The 25,509-nt window shown below is 50.2% G+C and overlaps 8 protein-coding genes across 14 annotated transcripts; 5 read left to right on the top strand and 3 right to left on the bottom strand.

Annotated features, from left to right (window-relative positions):
* Nucleotides 1-968: 968 nt before the first annotated feature.
* PV10_00376 lies at nucleotides 969-3,734 on the top strand (the record flags this gene model as incomplete). Of its 2 annotated transcripts, XM_016364449.1 has the most annotated exons (2): nucleotides 1,140-3,162; nucleotides 3,214-3,734. In XM_016364449.1, the coding sequence occupies 2 exons, from the start codon at nucleotides 1,140-1,142 to the stop codon at nucleotides 3,645-3,647; spliced, it is 2,457 nt and encodes an 818-aa protein (XP_016228098.1). In that variant the 3' UTR covers nucleotides 3,648-3,734. The 2 variants fall into 2 exon arrangements, with proteins under 2 accessions (XP_016228097.1, XP_016228098.1); XM_016364448.1 differs by having other exon boundaries at nucleotides 969-3,734.
* A 173-nt stretch (nucleotides 3,735-3,907) lies between these two features.
* On the top strand, nucleotides 3,908-5,134 carry PV10_00375 (60S ribosomal protein L27a). Its single transcript, XM_016364447.1, has 4 exons — nucleotides 3,908-3,987; nucleotides 4,279-4,398; nucleotides 4,483-4,561; nucleotides 4,617-5,134. The coding sequence occupies exons 1-4, from the start codon at nucleotides 3,956-3,958 to the stop codon at nucleotides 4,833-4,835; spliced, it is 450 nt and encodes a 149-aa protein (XP_016228096.1). The 5' UTR covers nucleotides 3,908-3,955; the 3' UTR covers nucleotides 4,836-5,134.
* A 2,371-nt stretch (nucleotides 5,135-7,505) lies between these two features.
* On the bottom strand, nucleotides 7,506-9,961 carry PV10_00374 (uncharacterized protein). Its single transcript, XM_016364446.1, has 3 exons — nucleotides 9,709-9,961; nucleotides 9,445-9,646; nucleotides 7,506-9,393 (listed from the first exon to the last, which is right to left on the bottom strand). Exons 1-3 carry the CDS (start codon nucleotides 9,746-9,748, stop codon nucleotides 7,569-7,571), a joined length of 2,067 nt encoding a protein of 688 aa, XP_016228095.1. The 5' UTR covers nucleotides 9,749-9,961; the 3' UTR covers nucleotides 7,506-7,568.
* Nucleotides 9,962-10,144: 183 nt separating this feature from the next.
* Nucleotides 10,145-15,102, top strand: PV10_00373. 3 transcript variants are annotated; one of them, XM_016364445.1, is made up of 4 exons: nucleotides 10,145-11,747; nucleotides 11,796-12,432; nucleotides 12,754-12,856; nucleotides 12,907-15,102. In XM_016364445.1, the coding sequence occupies exons 1-4, from the start codon at nucleotides 10,988-10,990 to the stop codon at nucleotides 14,803-14,805; spliced, it is 3,399 nt and encodes a 1,132-aa protein (XP_016228094.1). In that variant the 5' UTR covers nucleotides 10,145-10,987; the 3' UTR covers nucleotides 14,806-15,102. The 3 variants fall into 3 exon arrangements, with proteins under 3 accessions (XP_016228094.1, XP_016228093.1, XP_016228092.1); XM_016364444.1 differs by having other exon boundaries at nucleotides 11,796-12,856; XM_016364443.1 differs by having other exon boundaries at nucleotides 10,145-12,856.
* A 514-nt stretch (nucleotides 15,103-15,616) lies between these two features.
* Nucleotides 15,617-17,304, top strand: PV10_00372 (the record flags this gene model as incomplete). 2 transcript variants are annotated; one of them, XM_016364442.1, is made up of 3 exons in its annotated part: nucleotides 15,617-16,036; nucleotides 16,138-16,881; nucleotides 16,937-17,304. In XM_016364442.1, the coding sequence occupies 2 exons, from the start codon at nucleotides 15,617-15,619 to the stop codon at nucleotides 16,732-16,734; spliced, it is 1,017 nt and encodes a 338-aa protein (XP_016228091.1). In that variant the 3' UTR covers nucleotides 16,735-16,881; nucleotides 16,937-17,304. The 2 variants fall into 2 exon arrangements, with proteins under 2 accessions (XP_016228091.1, XP_016228090.1); XM_016364441.1 differs by having other exon boundaries at nucleotides 16,138-17,304.
* Nucleotides 17,305-17,511: 207 nt separating this feature from the next.
* PV10_00371 (uncharacterized protein) lies at nucleotides 17,512-20,891 on the bottom strand. Its single transcript, XM_016364440.1, has 2 exons — nucleotides 19,743-20,891; nucleotides 17,512-19,691 (listed from the first exon to the last, which is right to left on the bottom strand). Exons 1-2 carry the CDS (start codon nucleotides 20,148-20,150, stop codon nucleotides 17,946-17,948), a joined length of 2,154 nt encoding a protein of 717 aa, XP_016228089.1. The 5' UTR covers nucleotides 20,151-20,891; the 3' UTR covers nucleotides 17,512-17,945.
* A 215-nt stretch (nucleotides 20,892-21,106) lies between these two features.
* On the top strand, nucleotides 21,107-23,525 carry PV10_00370 (dihydrolipoyl dehydrogenase). Its single transcript, XM_016364439.1, has 3 exons — nucleotides 21,107-21,612; nucleotides 21,668-22,150; nucleotides 22,212-23,525. The coding sequence occupies exons 1-3, from the start codon at nucleotides 21,385-21,387 to the stop codon at nucleotides 23,049-23,051; spliced, it is 1,551 nt and encodes a 516-aa protein (XP_016228088.1). The 5' UTR covers nucleotides 21,107-21,384; the 3' UTR covers nucleotides 23,052-23,525.
* On the bottom strand, nucleotides 23,393-25,108 carry PV10_00369. 3 transcript variants are annotated; one of them, XM_016364437.1, is made up of 4 exons: nucleotides 24,723-25,108; nucleotides 24,388-24,654; nucleotides 24,051-24,334; nucleotides 23,393-23,994 (listed from the first exon to the last, which is right to left on the bottom strand). In XM_016364437.1, the coding sequence occupies exons 1-3, from the start codon at nucleotides 24,762-24,764 to the stop codon at nucleotides 24,125-24,127; spliced, it is 519 nt and encodes a 172-aa protein (XP_016228086.1). In that variant the 5' UTR covers nucleotides 24,765-25,108; the 3' UTR covers nucleotides 23,393-23,994; nucleotides 24,051-24,124. The 3 variants fall into 3 exon arrangements, with proteins under 3 accessions (XP_016228086.1, XP_016228087.1, XP_016228085.1); XM_016364438.1 differs by having other exon boundaries at nucleotides 24,151-24,334; XM_016364436.1 differs by having other exon boundaries at nucleotides 23,393-24,334.
* Nucleotides 25,109-25,509: the final 401 nt, after the last annotated feature.

Raw genomic sequence — 25,509 nt, 5'->3', positions numbered from 1 at the left:
AAGAAGTATGGAGTAAAAATGACCTACGGCAGCACTTCTCGTTCCTGATGATGATAATAATAATTAGAGAAGCGAGGGCCGGGGAGGTCACTGGAGTGCCGGGAGTAAGAGACAGGAGCCTCATGCATATGCCCAGCGTTAACTGGAGGATCTTTACCAAAAGAGGTCTAACAAGGCGGAGGCCCTTGAGATCTTGGCCCTGCGGGTGTTCTCAGCAGGGGCCGAGGGGCCAACGGTGCGGTTTTCATTGGCGTTAAGCGCGTACTTTATAGGCATGAGCCAGCTGGGCTCTGTGTCACCACAAAAGCATACCTAATAGTAAGGTACGATATCTGGGAGAGCTGGAGGCAAGGTCTACTGGGGATGTATGTAGGTATGTACCTTGTGTATTGTGCTTATGAACCACACTGCCTGAACAAAGTGGCTGCAGGTTATCAGTCGCAGTCACAATAAGCTAGAGGTATCTGGAGGCACCCAAATCAAATCCTCCAGGATTCTTACACCATGACTCAGTATCCGGAACATTGACAGCACCAAGAGCTGTAATGTCAATAAGATATTCTTATGACTTATAACAAACACATCGAGGTTCTGATTTCTGATTTCATATCAAATATCCTGTGCAGCTTGAATTCGCTATGGCTAGAGTCTCGAGACGATCAACTGAGAGAGCATGTGAGGATGCGTGGAAGCAGGCAGGGGGGGCAAAGCCTGGTGACCAAGCCACGTGTCTGGTATGATGAGCCACGATGGTTCAATAGCACTGCCTGCCCAGTTGGCAAAAACCCAGATTTGGCAACCTTTCCGCCAATTGTTTGGTGCCTCGGGGGCATCGTAGTCTCTTTCTTTAGCCCAAGGACCCGACTTACCTAGGTTATGTTCCTAAGGCACGCATCCGAGTCCTCGTACTCCGTACAGCCTGCTGCCACTCTATGTGTCTCGGTCACGTTATTCCGCGTTGCAAATCAATTCAGGAAACGCGTCCACATCAACGTCAACACTCGTCACCGATCTGAGGCTCATGTACCAAGGTCTCAGCCAACCATGAGCTACAACTTCAAACACGTCTATTCAAATTCCACATGCGACTGGCGGTCAACTCACGCGCCGCACCTGTACGTCTCTCGCTCGGCCCTGACATGAATCCGAGCCATGACAATTTCTTCCATCCCTATCAACCTTACCCCATTCAACATGATTTCATGACCAAGCTTTACTCCTGTATCGAGCATGGGAACGTCGGTATCTTCGAGTCTCCAACAGGCACAGGCAAGTCGCTCAGCCTGATCTGTGGTTCCTTAACTTGGTTACGAGATCATGACCGCCGGCTCCTCCACACCGACGATACCCCTGACAATGCGGACTGGTTGCTTCAAGCCGAGGCCAACGTCCATAGACGGCAAGTTATCCTCGAGCGACAGGAACTCGAGCAAAGGCTCGCCAGCATTCGGCTTCAAGAGGCCAAACGCATCCAACGTCGCCTTGACGTCCCATTGGCCAAGAGGCCTCGTGTGAGTCAACAAAATGGCCAGAGTGAAAAGCCAGACAACGATGAATACATGCTTGAGGACTACAACAGTGACACAGACACACCCTCATCCACAAATGAACAGAGTCGTTTCTCAGCCAAAACGCAGGACCTGTTAGACAAACTGTCCAAGCCTTCCAAAACCGTGGCCGAGGATGAAGAAACTGATCGACACAAGCTGATCATTTGTTCGCGGACCCACTCTCAACTCACACAGTTTGTCAGTGAATTACGTCGTGTCAAGGTCCCAGGCTCCTTGCCAAACCATACGAGTGACCAGAATCCGAGTGCATTTGCCGAAGAAAGCGTGAAACACCTGCCCTTGAGCTCGAGGAAGCACCTCTGCATCAATCCCAACGTTTCTCGCTTACAATCTACTATAGCAATCAACGAACAATGCCTCGAATTGCAGAAACCCGGCACCCCAAAAGACAAGAAATGCCCTTACCTACCCGGCAAGGAGGAAAGGGATAAGATGGACGAATTTCGTGATAGAACAATGGCGCAAATCAGAGATATCGAGGACATTGGTGCCCTCGGCCGTGAAATGAAGACATGCCCTTACTATGCGTCTCGGAATGCAATTCGACAGTCAGAAGTCCTGACCTTACCGTATCCCCTACTCCTCCAGAAATCGGCCCGGGAAGCCCTAGGCGTCTCCGTTAAGAACAATATCGTCATCATTGATGAGGCACACAATTTGATGGATGCGATTGCGGAGACACACTCGGCAAATTTAAGTCTTTCTCAGCTCGACCAGGCCATTGATCAAGCAACAGCATACGCTGTGCGTTTCAAAAATCGACTCAAGGGCAAGAATCGCGTTTACGTCACTCAGGTCTTGCGTGTTTTAAACTCCTTGGTGGCCTGTTTGCGCAGCACGGTGACGCAAATGAAATCTGAAGAGGTCACAGTGACAACTGCTCAACTGATGTCTGGGAAAGGGATGGACCAGATCAAGCCGCACAAGCTCTTGCAATTTCTCCACGAAAGCAAGCTTGCCCACAAGATCGAAGGCTACTCAGAATCAGGGACAAGCGGAGATACCCAGCGACCCGCAAAACACAAAAATGTCTTACTATCCTTCCAGAACTTCCTGGCGATACTCATGAATCCGGACGACGAAGGCCGGTTTTTTGTCTCCCGTACCGACCAAGATGTGACTGTTCGTTATACCTTGTTGAATCCCAGAGAACATTTTCGCGATATTGTCCGCGAAGCTCGTTCTGTTATTCTGGCTGGCGGCACCATGTCACCCATGACTGACTACTCAGATTATCTCTTTCCATACTTGACACAAAGTCAGTTACAGACGTTCAGCTTCGGGCATGTTATTCCTGACAGTAATCTTTTTGCACAAGCAGTCACCCGAGGACCAGGCGGTATTGCATTCGACTTTACCTACGGCACAAGAGGCTCGACGGCCATGATGCTAGAACTGGGGAAATTGGTTCTGCGGGTCTGTCAGTGTGTGCCCGATGGTGTGGTGGCTTTCTTTCCCAGCTACAACTACCTGACGGAAGTCATAGCCTGCTGGAGAAAATCCGCAACTTCCGAGTCTGTCATGACTTCACTTGAAAGAGTCACCACCGTATTCCAAGAAATGAAAGGAAACTCGGTTGACGACCTCCTGTGTGAGTATGCTGCAGCGGTAGATTCAGGAAGAGGTGGCCTAATGCTATCAGTTGTGGGTGGGAAGCTCTCTGAAGGCATCAACTTTGCGGATCGACTTGGCCGTGCTGTGATAGCTGTTGGTCTACCATTCCCGAACGCCAATGGGGCCGAATGGAAGGCCAAATTGGCGCATGTCGAGAGTTTGCAGTACCAGCAATTCAAGGCAACGAAGCAAATGAGTGAACACCAAATGAGAGAGAAAGCGAAACAAGCAAGCCGAGAATTTTATGAAAATGCATGTATGAGAGCAGTCAACCAGAGCATTGGGAGAGTCATTCGACACAGAAATGATTACGCTGCTATATTGATGATTGATGGCAGATTCGCAACGGAGCGCATCCAGAGAAAATTGCCTGGCTGGATTCAGAGCAGTCTCAGGGTGAAGGAACAACACTGGGCGCAAATTGAAAAGGAACTCGCAAGCTTCTTCCGACAGAAGTGTTGATGACAGTTACGAACATACAATGACTAGATCGAACAACAGATCAGATAGATTATGATGCAGCGATGCAAATGTAATAAAGCCTCGTTCAACCCAATTGATGAGCATTGGTGTCCAAAGGCACAATAATTTCCAAGGCGAGCAGCGGCTAATCTTCGGTTGAATGCAATCAGCTGAAGGAAGGAATTTCGGTGAGTGTTGCCAAGTCTTTAGTCTTGGCACACACTCTGGCTGCGACAATTCAAAGTTAGACCCTCACAGCACAACAACTTCGCTTCAACCACGACAACGACAGTCTCATCACCGACAAGATGCCTACGAGACTGACAAAAACGAGGAAGCAGTGAGTTCACCCTTTGCGATGTTGTCTCTTTCAGCACTGTCCCGGGACAGCGACACGACGAGGACGGAGCGCGATCGAACCCTCGAAGAAACTCGCCATTCTTCCAAACCATCCAGATACGCCCTGATCACCCAATGCGAAGTCAGCACAATACCCGAGCAGATATGACGATCCTCTCCTTCTCCTCCGCGGCGACCTTCTAAACCCAGCCTCCAAATGTCGTTGTCCAGATGGGATTGTTGAAATTTCAAGGAAAAAGGAAGAACATACGCTGACTTTTCTAAATTTTAGCCGCGGCCATGTGTCCGCTGGTAAGGGTCGTGTAGGAAAGCACAGAAAGCATCCCGGTGGTCGTGGTCTTGCTGGTGGTCAACATCACCACCGAACCAACTTCGACAAATATCATCCTGGGTAAGGAACACGGTGCCAGAGCGTCTCGATATTTCGACCCTGGCCACCACTATCTGGCTCAAACAGCTGTTAACATCTTTGCAGTTACTTCGGTAAGGTTGGTATGAGACATTTCCACCTGCTCAGAAACCACTACTGGAAGCCTTCCGTCAACCTTGACAAGGTTAGAGCCACTCAATATCCGTTCTCAGATCTGGCAGCTGGACTAACTCTCGCAGCTTTGGTCATTGGTTCCCGAAGAGACTCGCGAGGCCTACATCTCAGGAAAGAAGACAGACACCGCTCCCGTTCTCGACCTCCTCCCATTGGGCTACTCCAAAGTCCTCGGCAAAGGCAGAATCCCAGAGATCCCAATTGTTGTACGAGCACGATGGTTCAGCAAGGAGGCAGAGCGAAAGATCAAGGAGGCCGGTGGTGTTGTTGAATTGGTTGCATAAGCGGTGTTTCTCACGTCAACTCGATTTTCAAATCACATCAACTCAATCCTCAACTGTGATGTGTTGGGCATGGGAAGGTCAGAACCGATCATAGCAATGTCTATGAATGATATTCGCAAGAGCACGCGAAGCGAGATGCTCGGCAAAGTCGCCAATAGATGACAATGTCAGCTCAAAAATGCAAAACCATGAGAAATACCAGACGAGGATTTTTTACTGCAGCTTGCTTTCAATTGGCTTGCTATCAGGCATGAGTTGAATGTGACAGTCTTGAATGACAATTTCACCCTGTTGCCAGATTTCGCTTTTCCTGAACTTCAAGTTTTGCTGTAGTATATCAGAGGCCAAAAGTATTCACCCTGGTGCTACAAGGTAGTTGTAGGAAGATCGGTTGTATCACGTGACTGGGCGATTCAGCAAGCCAATCATAGTGTATGTCTGGCTCTCAGCCTCGTCGCGCTGCACAAGAACGCGGGGCGTGTCTCTCAAATGCCCAATAGATAGTCACATTATTGAGACACCATCCAACGCTACTACAATTTGGGCTTTTCGACTTCTTCACACCGCTTCCTCTCGCATTAGCTCCCTTGCAATGAACTATGGAAGACGAAATCCTGCCTCTCGACACCCCGAAAAAGCGGACGCTCCAAGCACAAGCAGAAACGCTGAAAGCTGCCCTCAAAGATTTTGAGAGGACGTATGCATCCAGTCACCATGGACGGAAACCTGGAAGAGAAGACATAAAGGCAGATCCTGTGATATCAAGCAAATACAAAGAATACAACAAAGTCCGAGACGTTCTTGCAGGGAAGCTAGGCTTCAATGTGTTGACCGCGTCGTCGCAACCTCAGCGTCAGAGTCGGAGCACATCTCACATCCGCAAGGACAGCGCTGTCAGCCTCACTCCTTTTCGTCAACGGCATAAAGAAACACCCTCAAAGGCTCGAGCTCACCCGAATGACCTTGACCCTTATGATGCCCCATCTTCAGCATCTCCAAGGCCTATGCTGCGTGCGGTGGGGCCAACTCCTCATCGTGACGGAACCATACTCGGCATCTTCGACCTGTTATCTTCCGGAGGTTCCAGAAGAGGTACACACGAAACGCCATCGAGCAAGAAAAGGAAACGCGATGCACTTGGCCCAGATGTCGTACATGACAATTCCACACTACTCTCAAATGCTCAAACGCCAAACCATAGAAAATCTCCAAGTCGAAAAACCAATTCCTCCCTCCTAGCAGCAACAACGCCTGGCTCTGGCCCTGCGACAGGGAGGCGCAATTTATCCCGAACCCCAGCCAGTGAAAGCAAGCGTTTCATGTTAGACCATTTCTTTGCGACCCCCAGTGCCGTCCGCTTCGCAACAATGATAGCCGGCGACGTTGGAGAAGATCAAGCCAAAACCCTTGGGGGGCATAAAACACCTTTGCGAGACCGTGTTCTGGGGCTATCCCCAGCTAAAGATGTCAATGATCAGTTCGCAGCTCAGTCTATGGACGCGACACCTCCCTACCTGAAGCGTTCAGTCTCATTCAAAGAACGACTTCTTTTTGCCTCGGCAACAGGTCCTACGTCGAACAATCCGGCAGCAGAAAACAATACCAGTCCAACCTCCACCCGAACTGTGACTCGCGGGCCACGGCATCTGCGGTTTGGTCCTAAGCCACTTAGCCAGATCATCGCCGATCGAGAGAACCACATGAGAGAGTTACGGGAGGAAGAAGAGCGGAAGCGAAGCCAGAGCCAGACTCAAAATGCAGAGTCTTCTGAGGATCGAATTCAAGACCGTGAAGAGGACCTCGACGATGACCTTGATGCCCTCAGAGAGATGGAACATGGTGAAATCAATCTTGTTGTAGGCGATAGCCAGCCACCAGGAGACCAACCGATTCGCATATGGAAAAAGAAAGGACAGAAGCGGACAACTAGGAGAGCCATCATGAGACCAGTGAAGATGAAGCCTTCGGCACTTCCCAAATTTGTGGCTGCCGAAGACCCAGAAGAAGAATTATTCGAGGATGATGAAGAAGAAGAAGAAGACACAGTCACCCGCACCGACGAAAACCAGTCGATAGCGGGCACCAAAGCAGACGTCCATGACGAAGCATTCAGCGACCCCGACCTCGATCACCTAATTGCCGAGGCGGAGCTAGCAACCCAGGCTGGCCCAACAGAACAAGAACCGCCTTCTGATATTGACGACGATTTCATCTCCAGCGACGATGAGTTAGGTCGAGACTACATGTCTGACTATGACAACTCCTCGAGGTCACAACCAACAAAATCTCGGTCAAAGTCGTCAGGGGTTAAAAAGACCAGCAACAACACCATGTCCAGCAAGACGAAACAACAATCGAAGAAATCCAAAGTCAATAATACTAGCGACGACTGGGAAACTCGCAAGATCAACCCAAATGCGCAGTCGCATATGAATTTCCGTAGTTTGAAGATCCGAAACAAAAATTCAAAGGCAAAGGGTCATGGGAGAGGAAAGTTCGGGCGGGGGAGGAGATAGATAGACACCTTAGGGAGAAGCTCGACTTTATACGACCCTTTGTATGGGGTAATGAGTTATGACACTTGAATTTTTCCGATATATTTATATCCTAGATCTAGTCAGGGACATGATCGATGAGTTTCTCGCCAGAATAACGAACAGAGATCCTCCTACGTGATGATATATGTGGAAAGTTATTGGAAACTGAAAAGTCTTAAAAGGGGTCTATGGATTATCAGCCTTCTGAGCCTAACCTAACCAATTCCTTCAAGAAATCCTCTCCATTGACCAGTTCGGTACTACCGTAAACAACACGTCGATTTCTTGGGGCATTTCCTGCGCCGGAGCCAGCAGCACCTTGGCCTGTGGTCCGTTTGACCCATTCCTGTAAGTTTCCGTACTCGTCCATGCTACCTCCACCGACAGTGAAGACAATTGCTTCGGTGTACCCCTGTCGCCGTTGGCCGAAACTAGGATTCACTCCCGCTTGTCCTCCGCCACGTGCGGATGATGCTGGTCCACCGCCAGTAGTTCCACGAGCATGTGCGCTTCGTGGATCGAAGTAGAGGTAGTTCTCTGTCTTGGCAATGGCAGAGGACGATGCAGCGGGTGGGTCCATGATGGACTCGACGATCTTCGTCACTGTAAGATCACGGTTGGCGGGCAAAAAGTTTTTCACACCAGACACGAGGTTGTCGAAATTGACGGCGCCAAAACCTGTAGAGGCAATTTTGTCGGTAAAGTTCTTTGAGAGAGATGACAGTCCGCCAAAGAGCGGTGCCTGCGCGGGTTGACTTGTCGAGACTGTTGAGGCCATCATCGTGCCACGCGTTCCCAGTCGGAGGTTGGATATATGCTTGATTGAAGCAATCGACTCGCCGACACCAGCATTCGTGAGTGCGGTTTCGAATTCGGCTAATTCGGACTTCGAGGGCTCACGGTCGACGGACAGATACCAGATGATGAATATACGTAGTTTGTCCAAGGGATTGTTGCCCTTGTCGTCTGCCTTGATCAGGGCAAGCATTTGATCTGCTGTCTGTTTTGTAATGTTCTCTTCAAGCTGGAATAGGTTATCCAGTTGTCGGTCTCGAATTCCTTTCAGAAGGGCAGTTGCAATATTCATGTGCATGTCCAGGGTGGCTTTCCGTTCCCGTAGTTCCGGCAGTAATGTTATTGCTGCTTTCAAGTGGGTTGCAGAAGCTGATGTGTCATTCAAGTCTTCGATGCTATTCACACCAGTTTTCTTGGTAACCTCTTCTGCGTCGGCCTTGTACTTTGTGAGTTCCGAATCAATGTCCTCTGCCACCTGAGGGAATGGAGCACTGGCATTTCGTGCCCAAAAGAAATCGCTCGCGTTTAGGTCGTAGGCTCGGGGTTGAGCTGTGGGATTTGTTTCGTCTGCAACATCAACAGTGATTCTATTGAGATGCATTTTCAAGACATCATGAACAAGGGATTGGTATGTCCATGAATGCGACAACATTGGCACCAGGTCAACGTTTCGGTCCAGTATAATGAGGACTGGTCGGGAGGGGGTAGAGTAGACATTTGCCGACTTGGAGGAGAACAGGTTGTCTTTGGAATTGAGGACATGATCCCGTAATTTTCGGTCGAGTTTCGTGGCGATCATTTTGGCAAGTTCTGACTGGGGACACCGGATTATGGGTACAGAGCCCATGGTGACGCTCACACTGAACAGACCGGTGACAATTCTGTCTATTGCAGCGTCCTGGACCTCCTCTTGTACCTTTGCGCTGTTGAATGTCCAAAAGGAATCTTTGCCCATGCCCAGACTGAACAAGTCAGGCTCTGCGACGATGAAATTCAAATACTGGTCATAGACTTGGGCGATCGCTTCGGAGGTATTGGTGGAGGCAATTTGAGCGGCAAATTCTTCGAGGAGAGGACGGGGGACGGAGGAGAGGAAATTGATATAAGCCGGGGTGTAGAGGCCTCTGGCGAGGTCGGAGCATATTATCTGAATGTTCGCTATCGTCGGCTCAACGAGGTAAAGAACTGGAACGTCTGGTATAGGAAACCTGGTTGAGTTTATGTTTCTTTTGCCAAGTTAGTCCGAGCAGCGCAGGCAAGTGTTTTGATCATCTTACAGGTGTATTGTTACCCCCTTGGCACGTAAATCGTTGACTCGGAGCACACTGCTAATGATGTCTCTCCCGAGGTTGTCAAAGACCAGTACCTTCCAAATAGGCTGGCCATTTTCGCCGAGTAAAGATGAACTGGGAGTCGGATTCGAGGGGTCGGTGTCCTGGATATCCTCGTTGTTTAGGCTTAGGATCCGCTCAATCGTTGCTGTTGATAAGTCAGATCGCTTGAGTGATATCGCCTGATTCTTCCTTTGTAAAGTCACATACCTATCTGACGATCGCGCAGGGTCTGCTGGCGGGAGGTCATGGTTGTGGTTTGTTGCCTTCCGACGGGTAGTAGAGGGCTTGTGGAGAAGAAGTGGTACTAAGTCCAAAGACCATTTTGAGCTTAGCCGGACATTGTGTGAGCAGACTTGGAGTCCTTTGACTGATAGAGTATCCCGAAATTGCAAGCACAGTGAACACTATAATGATCGTCTCTCTGTTGAAACTCCGCAGACGTGTAATGGAGCGACTTGCCGGACACTTTCAGTATGTCTCTGGTAGGAAAGCCACTGAAAGCATATGGAGCCTTGGCAAATCTGTCATTTCCTCCAAAGTCCCATGACCGCGCTAACTAAATATGGCTAGATCTCTTCGACCCAAGGCCCTCAAAGTCAACGTCGGCGCAACCCTTTCTTCCTCCCTCTCTTGTTCATCACAACACACATCTTCCACACCCCAATCCTGTCAATTGCAGACAAGCATCTTACCCGCTCTTGTAATACCTTTGTTCTCTCACAGCTGACAGTGGTCTGTAATCCGTGGTATTGGATGGTTTTCCATTTCTTCTCACGCATAGGCTGGAGTTCAAGTTTGGGGTGAATGAGGTCGGCGTGACACTTGACACTGTGGCGTGTTTGCTCGCTCTCTAATAGTGCGTATGCACAAAGTCATCTGAAGGGTCTTGTACGATCCCCGCAAAAGGCAGATCGAGTGCATTAGTTTGAATTTCCCAGACTTTGTCAGTTCTAGACGCGGCTGGCTTACGGGCAGTCGAGTGCTAGTGAGGGCAGGGTGACTGAGGAAGAGGCGGGATTGCAGATTCAGGAGCGAAATTTTCCAACTGGCAGTCCAGGTGGTTCAGCCACATCAGAAATCCGCGACTTGACGCCCGCTACAGTGTGTTTTGACACAATAACCAACTACAAACAGCCGTCCATCTCTAACTACACGACTTTTAATTCTTCAAGTGTCTGATCAGGCTCCTCTTTCAGCGCCGGGTACTGCTGCTTGGGCTGGGTTCCTAAGGTTCCCATGCAGCCGAGAGCGCGTGTTTCCGCCTGTGAGTGGCAAAACTTGCCCCAGCCAAGGCGGTTTTCCCACTAAGCCTGATTTGGCCTCGAACCAACCTCTTCCACCTTCCAACTTTTACTCCAACTCGCACGTGAGAGAGACGTTAAGCTCGTGACTTCCTTTTTTGGTCCGACCAGTCACGTGCCAGCGTGTCACTACACGCGCACACCACTTTGCCTCAGTCTCAAGAATTTCTGGTTGACTGTAGACAATGGATCCGTCCATCAATTCAGCCATGAATGGCTCACAGCATGGAGAAAATCATTTCAACCCCAATAATAATTCGTTCCTAGACGAAATTACAGATTTTACCGATCCTGGCCATCTGCACACCAATGATGAGCTGTCACAGTTCTTCGATCCTGCCCTCTTTGAGGCTTCGGCGTTGGGACCTGGATTCTCTCAGCAAGCACAACCACTATCTCAGAACAACTTCAATCAAAACCAACCCAGGCAGTCCAATAGCCCTGGCCTATCTCAGTTCAACTCTCCTCAGCCTTCATACCAACATCCTCAATTTCCCCAACACACCCAACACTCTCAGCACCCTCAACATCCTCAACACCCTCAGCCCATGTTTAACTCTCAACCAATGCCACAGTCGTCCTACGACCCTCGTTTCTTTGTTCGCCCTTCTCAGTCCCCTGTCAACTACGATGGGTTTGCCTATCACCCTCAGATCGGCTATCAGCCCCAGCAATATCAGCAGCACCAGCAACAGCAGATGAATATGCCTCCCAGACCCTCGCCCTCTCCCGCTACCAACTTGCAACAGAGACCACCGCCACAACACCAACACCCCACCTCGGCCGTATCCTACACCAACATTGCACAGCGTCAGCCAACGATTCCTGCGGGGCAGCAGACTCCGGACGTAATCCAGTTCAATCCTTACGATCAGGGTCATCCAACAAATGGACCTTTTGTTGACCCAAACATGTTGTCCGCCAACCACATGGGCAATTCTGGTGGTAAGTTCGCACACCAGGAATATCCTCCGCCTCACTCACAAGGTACAGGTACTCTCCCCAACTACCAACCTCAGCAAACCTATTTACAGCCCGAGTTTTTCAACACCTCGTCTTTGGATCCTCGGTTCTTGGATGGCGCTCCAGCTCCGCACCCAGGGTTCACTGATCCGCCTACGAACATCATTACGACTCAAGGCGCTCCTGTAGGTCCTCCTGCTAATCAAACTGGCAAACCCATTCCTCCAGTCTCGAAACCAAAGGCTACAAAGTCTATCTCCAAGAAGACGAAACCTGAGTCTCTTTCAGAAACGGACTCGAGTGATGACGAGCTCGCAATTGAGGAAGATGAGCCAGAAATGATTCCTGCCGTATTAGCTGTTGCACAACCTACCGATGAGAGAGGAAAGCTGCTGTACAATGCCGTGAATGCAGTTTGGTCCCCAAGAAATAGATCCGCTTCGGTGGAGAAGGTCCGAAGTGCCATTGCTGCCTTCGGCGATACTGTGCGTGGCCTGAGAGATTCGTGGAAGTCCAAAAACGACAGCCTGCGGAAGGCCGAGCTGCCTAACTCTCCGACCGCGTCTGATGTCACGCTTCTGAAAGAAGAAGTCGCAAAGTATCGCTCGATAATGGAACTTCTGATGACACGCTCATTGCTCCACGGTCATCCAACAATCGTCAAGAGGTATGCATATCCTGTCTTTCCTGCCCTTTCTGCCACATGTTACAAGTCTTGTTCTGGAGAGTTCCGGCTCATGTGCAAATATTGGAGCCCACGACTCTTAACAGGGCCGGGTCCTGATTGCACCAACCTTGACTCTTTCAACAACGTGATTTGCAAGCTTTTCTTGCACTCTGGGATGAGAATATTGGCAATATCCATAGCTACGTCTTGTCTAGATAGTGTTCAAGATATAACTTGGCGTGACTTTCCGCCTCGAGTTATGTTGGGAAGAAAACTTGATATATGTTTTGACATTAATGCGAATGCTAATAAATTAATCAGGTTGGGCGAGAATCAATTCACCATGTCAGCATTATATTCCTTCATGCTTGATCGTGTCAATGCCGGAGATTATGACAGCAGTCTGGTCAGCAACATCCTCAAGGTATGCACGATAATTGGGCTTCCACATGTTTTATGCTAATGAATGAATAGTTTGTCGTCAAGTTTGAAACTCTTGACACTGAAATGTTAGAGATGACCAAAGTCTCCAAAATCTTACAGCGATTCACCAAAAAGGCGACCAATGAATCTAAGACTTTGGCTCAAACCATTCTAAACAATGCCGTGGCCGCATCGGCAAAGAAGAACGTTGATGCAAAGGGCGACAAAGCAGCATCACCACAGACAGTGGATAGTCCAGGAGCTTTGTTGCGAAAGGAAATCGTCACAGGGATGAAGAGGCCGCGAGAAGGAGATGCCGCGCCACCTACGGCCGCCAAAAAGGCCGCCAAAACATCCTCCAAGCCATTGGCTTTACAAAATGCTGAACGCCGGAAAGCACTGGAGGCTGCCCAAGGCGCCAAAGGAGGCGACAAAACTAGTCTAGGCAACAGTGCAGCCGCTGGGTCAGCGACCCCTGGCGCTACAGCCTCCAAAGGCAAGGTTGCTGTATTACCACCTCCTAAGTCAGCCGTCTTCGGATCGTTGCTGTCAGCTTCCAAGAAACCGGGAACCTCTCTTGCAGCCCGAGCTGCCGCTGCCAAAGACAAACCTTCACCTGGAACTACGACAGCGGCCAATAGTGTCAAGGATCCTTCAAAGAGAGATTCACCCCCACGCAATGGCGCGGTCTCGGCGGCCAAAACATCCTCCTCATTCTTAGATTTATTAACGGACATGGAGAAAAAACCGGAGAAGGCCGAGAAGAAGGAGTTGGAGATCCCCAATGAAACCGAGGAAGAACGAACCCGGCGACTTCGCAAGGAGGCCAGACGAAGATTGCGCGTGACTTGGAAGGCAGATGCGGAGCTCGTTGAGATTCGACACTTTACTCATGATCCAGAGGAGGAAGTTGGTCACAATGACAGCCAAGTGCGAGACGTGGGTGACATTGGGGGCGAAGGTGAAATGCTCAAACTGCATCAGGGTGTGGCCGAGGAAGAGGAGGACGAGGACGAGGATTCCTTTGAGGAGCTAGAACCGTACACGCCTCCCTCAGAGGTCGACTTCAACATCTTGGCCGAGGATGGGTCTGGGCTTAGCTTGTTTGCCGAAAACTTTGCCAGATTTGGGGGACCAACAAAAGCAGAGAGCGCTAGCAGTGAATCTCAGAGCAAGCACGAGCAGGACACACTCATGGCCATCTATGTCTCTAAGAGTGATCGACCACCAACGCCCAAGGAGCCAGATGACGATGACGGAGAATTCGAACCTGCAGAGCCTGAGGTACCTTTTGGGGAACCTAAAGAAGAGGTCCGACGCCGTGAACGGGAGTATGTTGAGCGACAAGCTAGATTGAAGCCACAGACAGGCAACACGTCCCCTGGGCCTCAGAAATCTTCGTCAGCAATTCCAACAGATCTTCAGCAATTCCTAGGCAATCTGCGCAATCAGCAATCGCAGCCAGTTCAAGTGGCTCCAGTGGCACCAAGCACCAACTATCAGACTCTACTTAGTTCAGTGGAACAGATCAAGTTGCAGCTCCAGGGCCAAAATTCGACATCGCCATATCAGCAACCCGCACCGGCAGCAATTCCTACCAATATTGATCTGGGCGCGATCTTGGCTAGTCTCCAACAACAATCGCAACAGTCCCAGCCACATGCGCAGACGTCGTCGATAACGAGTCAACTCTCAGGCTTGCCTTTAGGACTTGGGGCAAACCCAAACCCATACCCTGGAGCGACCGAGGACCAGTCTCGTAAACACGGTCGTGGGGATGGTCATGATCACGATGATTATGGACGTAAAGGTGGAAGCAAAAAGAAAAAACCAATGTCTGGATCTAGCGAGGCGAAACCATACAACTACAAGACACAGAAATGCTCGTTCTGGGAACAAGGCAAGTGTCTCAAGGGGGACAAATGCACATATCTTCATGGCGATGAATGAAATGAGATACTCACGATGGCCAGGGCGTCTGGATCCGATTGAGGATCGGCCATCATTGTACATTATGACGGTTCAAGGTGATTTGGCGAAGAAGCATGCATCATCATCATGAATCTGATTCGGTTTATCCTGTCACTGTCACAGCTCAAGGAGGATTTTTGCCGTTGAGTTTAGCGCTACAGTGGCCTGTGAAAGAGGACGATTTGAGATTCTGCCTGTCAACAATAGTGGGAGAATGGACGTCCTCGAAGGAATAGCATAGCATCTTCATTCAATTAATGGATCGCTAGTATGATCAGAGCATGATTTACAGCTTCATAGTTTTCGTGAGGTCGGCGACGTAGACTATCCGTAGACACGAAGTTTCTCCAATCGTTTATAAATAGCAAAGTAGCAAATAAAAGGCTGGCAGGCTGCGATAGCCCCTCGGCCACTAACTGGCCATTTCAGATGCTTATCATTGACGAATCCCCGTCATCTCCAACCTCCATCAACCCTGAATCAAGCATAGAAAGATATGACACGTACGGACACGTTGCAGATCTACCATCCTAAGCATTATTAGAGAGTACCATTCGAGCCTCGATGATGAGTTGAACCATTTGAATTGAGCTCCTCATAAGGAGCAAGCTCGACCTTGCGGGAAACAAATTCAGTACTTGAGCACCACCAGCCACAGCCCTCCAGAGCAGCCCTCCAGAGCACTGATAACATGGTCCCTCGCCAATTACGACGATGGCTGTCATTCTTCATGGGCGTATCATGCACCCTAATCTTCCTGGCATATCTACGCATGACTATAACGAAGAACATGACATCACAATATCAAATCCACACACTCGGCAGCACATCAAGAATCAATCCCCAGGCCCTGGTACCAGTACCAGCACCAGCATCAGCACATCTCATTATCGTTGCTTGCCACGCCATCTACATTGGACCATCGCTTCCTTCCACAATCAACATCCAGACCGAGTACGCAGAACTACCCAGCCACAACGAATCAAACTGGCTCATTGAGCCTTTCCAGGCTGGCGAAACCACCACGTATATCCAACATATTGAGGCGGGCGTTCGTCGTCTCGCGGAAGCTGTTGCAATTGAAAAGTCGAATGTTATCAACGGCGGCGACGGCGACTCCAGCGCTGCTTCAAGTCCTGCTATTTTGGTATTTAGCGGAGGAGCGACTAAACAAGCAAAGACATCAAAGTCAGAGGGTCAGAGTTACTTGGTGAGTCGGTCTTGAAATCACGCTAGCATGGCATGGCAATAGCAATGGTTCATTCAAACGAAAAGAAACCAAGCTAACCCCAACCATCACAACTTCCGTAGGATGTCGCTCTCGAACACAATCTGTTCGGCCTAGAAACCACTCCCCCAACCCTTCGACAACGGATCTTTGTCGACGAGTATGCCACGGACTCATACCAAAACATTCTCCTCTCACTAATCCAATACCCTCTCTTCCTCGGCCAATTAGCCTCGACAGACAATCCTGCCGCGCAAACACTTGTCTCTTCTAACCATCCCTTCCCCACCCATCTCACCATCATATCTCACGAATTCAAACGTGAACGATTCCTCAAACTTCATCTCCCCGCAGTTCACTGGCGTGGTGTCACCGAATATATCGGTATTAATCCTCCTTTTGATCGAGCCAAGATGGCTGAAGTCGAAGAAGGGGAGCGGGTACAAGGATTTGGGGCCTGGAAGGAGGATTTGTATGGAACGGGCGATAAGTTGACTCACAAGAGGGTCTTGAGGGGTTGGGATTTGGATGGATTCATGAAGCAGGTTTTGCAAAAGTATTCGAATCCTCAGATGGCGGATGCGGCTTCGAGTTTGTTGTTCTGGAGTGTAACGGGTAAGGGAGATGATGACGATGATGGTCGCCGCCTAGTCTACTCGGGCAGAGCACCATGGGAGTGAAGTGAGTTTGATCTGCGCCTGGAGATTTTCATCTGGAAACACACCAGACCGCCAAATCCCACTTCAGACTTGGTCAGCGCAGAGATTGCTGGCTCCCTCCCACCTGACTGACGGGGTCACGGGGTCACCTGGCGCACAGTCATCGAGGTCTGTCCAACCCTTTCGATCTCCTGGCACTCGGATTCTCCTGACTCAACGATAGATGTGAGAATCTGGATTTGGATCTGGATCCGGATCCAGGGAGCGTCACACGAGACCTCAGACGGAGAATAAACAGGCATAGGCTTCATGCAAGCCCCAAACTGGTGAGGGCATGGCTCCACATTATACCTCCAGCTGCCCTCAAAGGGTGACGAAAGGTTGAGGTTGGTTGGTGGAGATGAAACTGCCAACGTTCAAATCGACCGGTAGCTTGCAGAGTCCTTTGGACCCTCCCTCAGGCATTCCTAGGAAACATTGTAAAGATGAACGGATGAACGGATGAACGGATGAACGGATGAACGGATGAACGGATGAACGAATGAACAGAGATAGTGCGAGATAGTACATACTTGAAACCACATAAACAACTTACGATTACAAACCTAAGAGCGCAGCCTCGCCCTCACCCCATGAATTTGCTAGGAGCTCCCTTGGAGTTTTGCCGCCTCGTCTCTCCTGGGCCATTACGAAGGCTCCGGATTTAGAATACATCTCCCCCAAGAGGGAATAACAGGAAAGCATGCTACATTTTTACTAGAATTCGTTTTACAAGTTTGATCTATCACTCAACGGTTTCTCCATTTCTATTCAGGGCTCTCCCCAATCACCTAGACATACTTGTACATAACCCGCCCATTCCCGGATTTCCAAATTCGCTTGCTCTAAGCTCGTTGGTTGGTTGGTTGATTGATTGATTGATTGTTCATATGAATGGGAAGAAACTCTCCAATATCTACAATCTCCAAGCTTACTGGGTCAGCCCAGCTCAGCCATTTGTGCCACGCTCGCAATCCAATGAACCGCTTTCCTCAAACAGCCATGATCGTCGTTCCTGGTGTCGGCTGGTCTTGTCCGTTGCTGATCTGTGTACTCGATGGTTTTTATTTTATTTTTTTCATTCTGGATTTTCTTCAATTGCTTCCGTTGCCTTCTGCAACGCGTCCAAGTCATTTCCGGCTTGCTTGTGAGTCGTGTCTTCGATGGCAACCTCCGGAGCCTAGACTTTGTGGTCACTGGGGACCCGATGCAGGAAGTTCAACATTGGAAGGGACCACGTATGGTGCAGATCCAAATTTGATGGACTGAGACTTCACCGTGGCCTTCTCTGAGTCCTGGTTATCCTTCACGTCCAGACCAATGTTCGAATGCTTCTTAGCTCCGTGATGTTTCTTACCCCTACCACGGTTGCCTGTCAGCGGGGGAGACCGTGACTGATGTTTCTTACCACCACCACGGCTTTTTTTCGGCGGGGCAGACCGTGACTGGTCGGCATTGCTGGTTGTCCTCACACTCAGCGGTGGATCTTGAAAGGTCAAGTTCATCATTTGATCTGGCTGGTGTTGATAAGTATTGTTCGTCACATGAGCCCCAGTGTTAGCCATCTGATTATGCAACCCGTTAAATTTGGTCGGAGTCGACCAATGTGAGCCTTGAAATGTGGGAGGTTGACCCATGTGCATGTTGAACATTTCCTGACTCTGCATCTGTGGATTGAAGGCGCTTGGTGCAAAGCGGTCTGGAACTTGACCAACAGCTCGACTAGTCATAGCCCGAGTATCCGTTCCGTTCCAGAGATCGGTGTTGAAGCCGGGATTATTGGTTGGATTCTGGGGATTCCATGCTGCTCCATGATATGTTGCATGGTGTTGCGGAATCGTCATCGGACGCGGATTCCCTAGCCATTCGGCTGGCGGGCCTTGTCTTGCTAATTGCATACCAGCGCTGCCTTGATCGAATGTGTATTGGCCTGCTAGTTCTTGCGGATTTGTCATTCGATGCGGATATCTCAGGAATTCGTTTGGTATATCATGTCCTCCCCATGGCATATCGGCGTTGTCCTGATCGAATGTGTATTGTCCTGCTAGTTCTAGCGAACTCGTCATCGGACGTGGATTTCTTGGCCACCGGACTTGTGGACCTTGTCTTCCCAGTTGCATACCAGCGTTGCCCTGATCGAATGTGTATTGTCCTCCTCGTTCATGATCCATGGATTGACCGTACGGCTGTGGGAGAAAAGCTGCCGGCCGCCGAAAAGTCTCGCGTCCAGTGAAAGCCCGTCTGCCACGACCACGACCACGACCTCGACCATGATAGTTGACGTTAGCGGCTCGAGGAGGTGGAAGATTGAGCATGAAAGTTTTGGGGCTCGTTTTGGGTGCAGGTGGCCACCTAAGGCTGCTGTAGCTGTACGGGTAAAAACTAACCTCTTGACGGTCTTGTGAAGCTGGAGTGTGTTGAGCACCACCCGTTGCACGTGGCACCCCTCGATGATGTAACGAAGGAGGAAGAGAGGAAGGTTCTGCCGTTGCTGTATCCGATGACGACGATGCCTGTTGCGTCGATGAAGCTTGAAGAGAGCCGGTTTGATCGCCTCCACCATGTTCAACATCCTCAAATCGATCCTGGGCCGATGAGCCATCAACAATGATGGGTCTGGACACCGCCGCTTCTCTTGAGAGATAGCTCTCCGTTGCCTCCAAACCAGCGTCGAACGAAACCTTGAGCATGACTGTTTCGGAAGGTGTTGAGGGCTTTGGAGGGCGTTCGGAAGAAGAGAGGGTTGCCGACAGAATTTGGGAGGATGGAGAAGTTTTATCTTCTTTGGAATGCCCGGTCAGAGTAGCCGTCACCTTGTGAAGATTCACTCTTGCAGACTGCAACTTGCCCCATGGTGACGGCGACGGCGACGGCTCCAGCTGTAAATGTAGAGGAATGTCTCGCGCCTGCGTTCTCTGGTCTCGAAAGAGCTGCATGGACTAAAGGAAGGTCAGCATGAGAGTGGCAGGCTTATACTGAGAGGAACATACGTGTTGAAACTCCACTTCGCCTCCTTTAGCCTCACAGCCTGGCTGCAACTGCTCCCACAAGGTTTCAAGATCTTTGTCTGTCTGAAAGATCCTCCATGGATCTGTATCATCTGTATCATCTGTATCATTCACGCGACGCCCAGGGTGATGGCTTCCGTCAGCGCGGGACAGTCGATATCTCCATGGCCCATCAGCATTGGTGTACCCCTGTTCAGGGTGTGGCGGATGTCTTGTCCCTTTGATTAAAGACCTAAAGTTCCTCGTGGTCTGTGAAAGAAGATCCCGGATGTCCTTTACGCTCATTCCTTTGCTGATCTCAAGCTTCTGTTTGGTGGCGGACAGCTTGTCGACGAAGTAGAATTGAGGTGGCCCATTAAGGGGGGTTTGTGTTTGTATTTTCTTTGCCATTTTGAAGTCTTAGGGATCAATGATTGCTGCTAAACACGATCAAGGCAAACGCGGTGTGTGAGAAAGACAAATATCAAAGCCAGGTGTGACAGGAGAGCAGCAGTTGCATGGTAGTAGCTTGAACAACAAAGTGCCAAGCGTGAAGATTCACACCAAGTTAGGGTGCTGTGTAAAAAGGTCATTACTGCCTGTAGGCTCATCCAGCATCACGTGAAATCCGTAAACGTGAACATGAATGGATGTGAAGGCGAAAAATGATTGAAGGCAAGTCTGGCGAAGAACAAGATAATTGATCTTTGACGAGTCCCCAACTTCTGGTGAAGCCTAGGAATGATGAAAGGTGACAAGGCTGTCATATGAGGCTGAGCAAAAAGGAGAAAGGGGAGGGAGAGAGGGGGGAAAGCCGCGAAAAGCCTGTAGGTCGAAAAGACCTACCTGTACTATGAAGATGATCCATACCTGATATTGACCATTCTCCTGTGAGAGTTGTGCCATGGATTTTGCCAGAGAATAGTTAGAGCAGAGAATTCGCAATGTCTTGATACAAGTCCCCGCGAGGTCGTTGGGTTGACAAGGCTGAAATGTGATATCCTTGCATATTTTATTGGAGTATGGCTTAAAGAACCTACCAATGAATCATCCCAGTGGATCAGGGAGACGCGATCTTCACAAACCCAGATAGATATCCTGTACCAGTCATTCACCAGTACCAGAGAAGAAGTCTCAGTACATCTCGAGAGGACGATGGCGACCAAAAGTATCGTATCGTTGGTGTTTTGGTAGTTGATTGTTGCATGTCGTTGTTATTGTGGATACTTGCAAGACCTCCGGGAAACCTCCGCCCCTTCCGCGCCATTTTCCCACGTGACCCGCGCTTATTAACGGCAAGTGCCACCGGCTGAGGTGGTTTGTATGCGCACTTTGTTGGTTTCCGGAGTCATCGCCAACTCCTGCCCCCGGCCGACTAAGCTCCTTCGGGCGTCGATGCAGACTCATGCCGTGCGTTGAGACCTGAAGCTCCATTCAACTCCAATTCACTAGAAACCATTCGCCGACTCCGAACTTCTTGTACTTGGACTTGCAATCAATATCTTCTGCTTCGCAACCTGTTGCCCGTTGCCCGTTGCCCTGCATCCTCCGGCATTCTTTTGTCTACTGAAACCGACCCTCTGCGGCTTGTTGTCGCCTTTCTTTCGCTGCCTCTTGTGTCCTCTCGCCTGTTCACGTTGTCAATATGCTCAAAACCCTCATCCCAAGATCCAGCAGGTCGCTGCTTTCGTCAAAAGCTCCGCACCTGGGCCCCGCCAACCTGCGGACCGCTCCAAGCTTTCAGATCGTCTCGTTAAACCAACCCAGAAGTCGGGGATATGCCTCAGAGGCGAAAGAGTACGACATCCTGTTCATTGGTGGTGGCGTTGCAGGCTATGTCGGCGCAATCAAGGCCGGGCAGGAGGGTCTCAAGGTCAGCACAAGTCTAACACTCCATCCCTGTAGCCTTTGTCTAACCCAAGCTACAGACCGCCTGCATTGAGAAGCGAGGAGCCCTGGGTGGCACATGTTTGAACGTGGGCTGCATACCTTCCAAGTCCCTTTTGAACAACTCACATCTTTACCACCAAATCCTCCACGACACCAAGAAACGAGGCATTGATGTCGGCGATGTCAAGCTCAACCTCAGGCAAATGATGAAGGCAAAGGAAGATTCAGTCTCAGGTCTCACCAAAGGCGTCGAGTTCCTCTTCAAGAAGAACAAGGTCGACTACATCCCCGGCACAGGCTCCTTTGTCGACGAAAACACGGTTCGAGTCAACTTAATAGAAGGGGGTGAGACTGAAGTCAAGGCAAAGAACATCATCATTGCGACCGGAAGCGAATCCACTCCTTTCCCAGGACTCACCATCGATGAGAAGAAGGTCATCACAAGCACCGGAGCCATTGCTCTTGAAGAAGTGCCCAAAAGAATGACCGTGATTGGAGGTGGCATTATTGGACTCGAGATGGTCAGTCCCTTCTACTTCGCCCTCCTCTTGGCGTTATCATCTTCTGACTCACATGTAACAGGCATCAGTATGGTCTCGACTTGGCTCGCAAGTGACGGTGGTGGAATTCCTGGGCCAGATTGGTGGCCCTGGTATGGATGCCGATGTCGCCAAACAGGCACAAAAGCTTCTTACAAAACAAGGCATCAAGTTCAAGCTGAACACCAAAGTGACATCGGGCGATGCCAGTGGTGAGCTCGTCAAGCTTGAACTCGAGGCTGCCAAAGGTGGAAAGGCCGAGACGGTCGAGTCAGAGGTGGTTCTGGTGGCCATTGGCCGCAGACCATACACAGAAGGCCTCGGACTGGAGAACATTGGCATTGAGCAAGACGAGCGGAAACGGCTGGTGATTGACCAAGAATACCGCACAAAGATCCCCCATATCCGAGTGATTGGTGATGTGACGTTTGGACCCATGTTGGCGCACAAGGCCGAAGAAGAGGGCGTGGCTGTGGTCGAGTTCATCAAGAAGGGTTTCGGTCACGTCAACTATGGTGCCATTCCCTCAGTCATGTACACACATCCCGAGGTGGCCTGGGTAGGCCAGAACGAGCAGGAGCTGAAGGCGGCCAAGGTCAACTACAAGGTGGGACAGTTCCCCTTTACTGCCAACTCGAGAGCAAAGACCAACCTCGACACCGACGGTTTCGTCAAGTTCCTGGCAGACGCAGAGACGGATCGAATTCTGGGAGTGCACATTATTGGCCCCAATGCCGGTGAGATGATTGCCGAGGGCACGTTGGCTCTTGAGTACGGTGCCTCGAGTGAAGACGTGGCACGAACTTGCCACGCTCATCCCACGCTGGCGGAAGCATTCAAGGAGGCCGCCATGAGCACATATGCATCCGCCATCCATTTCTAGATGCGAAATGCCCGGGATTAGGGGCTCTGTTTTGCTGGCCTCAAAGCTAGCATGGTGTCATGTGCAAGGTTGATGGCACCGTAGACAGAGTGCGAGGCAGGGTCGTATGGGTTAGTGTACACGCTGGAGCGATTCGAGAAGTTGGTCGATCCCAAAAAGAGGGTCGAGCGCTGGAAAAAAATGTAAAATTATTCGCGCGACGATTTGATCACGTTGAAGCTAAAGAAGTGACACTGTTCCGTGTATTCGGTAGAACCATGCGCTGTGCTCGAGATTGACTAAGTAGGCCAATGGCCTTTACTAGGGTTTGAGCGATCAACAAGTCACTGCATCGTTAAGCTCGGAGGACGTCATGAGCAACGCTCGTAGTGTAGGAGACCACCAACAACAACAATGAAGAGCATGAAACAGCATGAACGAGCATCTCTGAATTTATTTCAATTAGCAATTGCACTGTATTAGATACTTAGCTTGACCAATATTGCTATAGAGATGTCCCATGATTGGAATCAGACATGAAGTCAGACAAGAGTCCATGATGCCCTCCCTCCTTCTTCATACGCACCAATGGGCGCCTTTTGTCCAACCTGGTCGTCGTTATCCACATTAAGAGATCAAAGTGCAAGGCACTGGTCGGTATACGCATGGTTTGTATTCGTACACATTATCACGAACCCACCCAGCGGGGGCGTGTGCGTTGTCCTGTCCATTTGATTGCATCGTTGAAAGCAAGATTTCCCCCAAAAAGTTCATAACATGGCGTGGCAAACAGTTTTTGTCTTTTGTTTTGTTTTTGTTTTTTCCCAATCGATGGAGGGGGGAGGCGATAGCTCCCGGGTGAATTACGACCATACGATGGGAATGACTCGATGCGTCGCAAGTTTGACAGGTCAGAAGGATCGAGCAGAGGACGAGTTTAGTGCGACAAAGAGGATTTAAACGCCTGTGAATGGTTAGAATGCTCTGCGATCTTGAATGAAGAAGTGTCTCGAAGCATACGTGGTGCAGAAGTCCGGGGAGCCCGATCAGCCTTTAAACCGACGAATTTTGTCCCTTCCCGTCTCTGCACACCTTTACACTTGCGACATGGATGGCCCACCTCTCCTGCCGAAACCGGGTTTCAAGTTGACGCCGCCACCTCTTGCAGCGAGGAAGGTGAAGACCAAGCTAGCAGTCCAGGCGGCAAAGGCAAACCAGAGGAAAGCGGTGGTGGCTTGGGCCTTGCGACACCGACCCTCGGTGTCTTCAGCACCGTTGGTGATGTGGTTGCGTTCAGTGTAAGACTGCGACTGATGTTAGTGCGGGTGGAGTTGTCGAGTATTGAGGATTCACATACACTGTTGCTGCATGAATGCACACCAAGCTCAGCCGCCATGGCGACTGCAGCGCAGAACAGAAAGAGTACATTGAGGGCGTCGAGGGCGACGGGGATGATGGAGTGGCCGGTGAAGGACTCATTGAAGCTGATGGCTATCAGATAGAAGAGTGACAGCATTGCGAATGTTGCTACGAAGATATCGTAGTTGATGAGGGAAGGGTTTCCCGCGAAGGCCGTGGCAATCATGTTGCCGACCAGGGCCATGACGATGAGAATGCAGAGGAACTAGACAGTGACAACCAGTCAGTAGCTGGTTTCGAGGATAACGGTCACCAAAAAGTTGGGATAAGTACCTGAAATCCTCGCAACCCGAGGTTGACCACTCGCGAGACCATGATGGAGGTAGCTAGAGGTAACACAGATGAGGTAGGTGGTTACGCTTATGCGACGGTGATGTTGAGAGTTATAGTGTGAAGCTGCAAGTACCTGGATGGGCAGGGTAAGAGTCGAAGGAAGAGCTGAGGTGAGGAAGAATGAATAGAACAAGAACAGCACGATTGAAGCTGTGGATGAAGCTGTGGAAAAAGGAACCTGCTTGAGGTCGAGGAGAAAGAGCAAGGTTCAGGTTTGAGGTGGAGAGGGCGGAAGGGTGTGGAATGATGATGATGTTGGTGACGACGGAAAAGAGCTTGGGTGCATGCAGATTGCAGAAAGCGCAGGAGGGATTTGTGGCCTTGTGGGTTGTGGGCCACCGGGCCTTGCAGATTCCCTCTGACCTGATCAATAATATTACGGAGTAGTAGGTAACTCACTCATAGCGATCAGTGCTACTCCGTAATAGGCGCACCTGGGGGGCAACAAGCACTGACGCATTGTTGCGGGTCAATTCTTTCAATACTGTGTGTCCAGCTACGTCACCAGGGCATAAATGGGCATAAGCGCCAACTAGGGGCATTTAGGCCTAAAGTGGAGAGAGAGATCACCCCGAAATGGTCATGCGTGGATGCCTGTGGCGTTGGACACTAGTCGCCTGGACTCCTGGAGTGCGCAAGGCACGCCCACGAGGTACCAGCTACGAACTATGCCCACGCACATGTCGCATGCTTCCAGTAGTTCGTACAGACCCATCTCTCTCTCAAC

Source organism: Exophiala mesophila (genome assembly GCF_000836275.1).
Source record: "Exophiala mesophila strain CBS 40295 unplaced genomic scaffold supercont1.1, whole genome shotgun sequence".
NCBI classification, from domain to species: Eukaryota; Fungi; Ascomycota; class Eurotiomycetes; order Chaetothyriales; family Herpotrichiellaceae; genus Exophiala; species Exophiala mesophila.
Note: the sequence above shows the minus strand (reverse complement) of the source record. Positions and strands in the feature narration are given on the sequence as shown.

Coding starts and splice junctions, on each gene's coding strand:
- PV10_00371 (XM_016364440.1), bottom strand. CDS start 20,150: ATGGCAAAGAAAATACAAACACAAACCCCCCTTAATGGGCCACCTCAA. Junction 19,692..19,742: donor GCGAAGTGGAGTTTCAACAC/GTATGTTCCTCT, acceptor ACCTTCCTTTAG/TCCATGCAGCTCTTTCGAGA.
- PV10_00373 (XM_016364443.1), top strand. CDS start 10,988: ATGGATCCGTCCATCAATTCAGCCATGAATGGCTCACAGCATGGAGAA. Junction 12,857..12,906: donor TGGTCAGCAACATCCTCAAG/GTATGCACGATA, acceptor ATGAATGAATAG/TTTGTCGTCAAGTTTGAAAC.
- PV10_00375 (XM_016364447.1), top strand. CDS start 3,956: ATGCCTACGAGACTGACAAAAACGAGGAAGCA. Junction 3,988..4,278: donor CTGACAAAAACGAGGAAGCA/GTGAGTTCACCC, acceptor TCTAAATTTTAG/CCGCGGCCATGTGTCCGCTG. Junction 4,562..4,616: donor CTTCCGTCAACCTTGACAAG/GTTAGAGCCACT, acceptor TAACTCTCGCAG/CTTTGGTCATTGGTTCCCGA.
- PV10_00369 (XM_016364436.1), bottom strand. CDS start 24,764: ATGGTCTCGCGAGTGGTCAACCTCGGGTTGCGAGGATTTCAG. Junction 24,655..24,722: donor TCGGGTTGCGAGGATTTCAG/GTACTTATCCCA, acceptor GTCACTGTCTAG/TTCCTCTGCATTCTCATCGT. Junction 24,335..24,387: donor TGCATTCATGCAGCAACAGT/GTATGTGAATCC, acceptor CATCAGTCGCAG/TCTTACACTGAACGCAACCA.
- PV10_00370 (XM_016364439.1), top strand. CDS start 21,385: ATGCTCAAAACCCTCATCCCAAGATCCAGCAGGTCGCTGCTTTCGTCA. Junction 21,613..21,667: donor CCGGGCAGGAGGGTCTCAAG/GTCAGCACAAGT, acceptor CCCAAGCTACAG/ACCGCCTGCATTGAGAAGCG. Junction 22,151..22,211: donor GCATTATTGGACTCGAGATG/GTCAGTCCCTTC, acceptor CACATGTAACAG/GCATCAGTATGGTCTCGACT.
- PV10_00374 (XM_016364446.1), bottom strand. CDS start 9,748: ATGACCTCCCGCCAGCAGACCCTGCGCGATCGTCAGATAG. Junction 9,647..9,708: donor CCTGCGCGATCGTCAGATAG/GTATGTGACTTT, acceptor ACTTATCAACAG/CAACGATTGAGCGGATCCTA. Junction 9,394..9,444: donor AAGGGGGTAACAATACACCT/GTAAGATGATCA, acceptor ACTTGGCAAAAG/AAACATAAACTCAACCAGGT.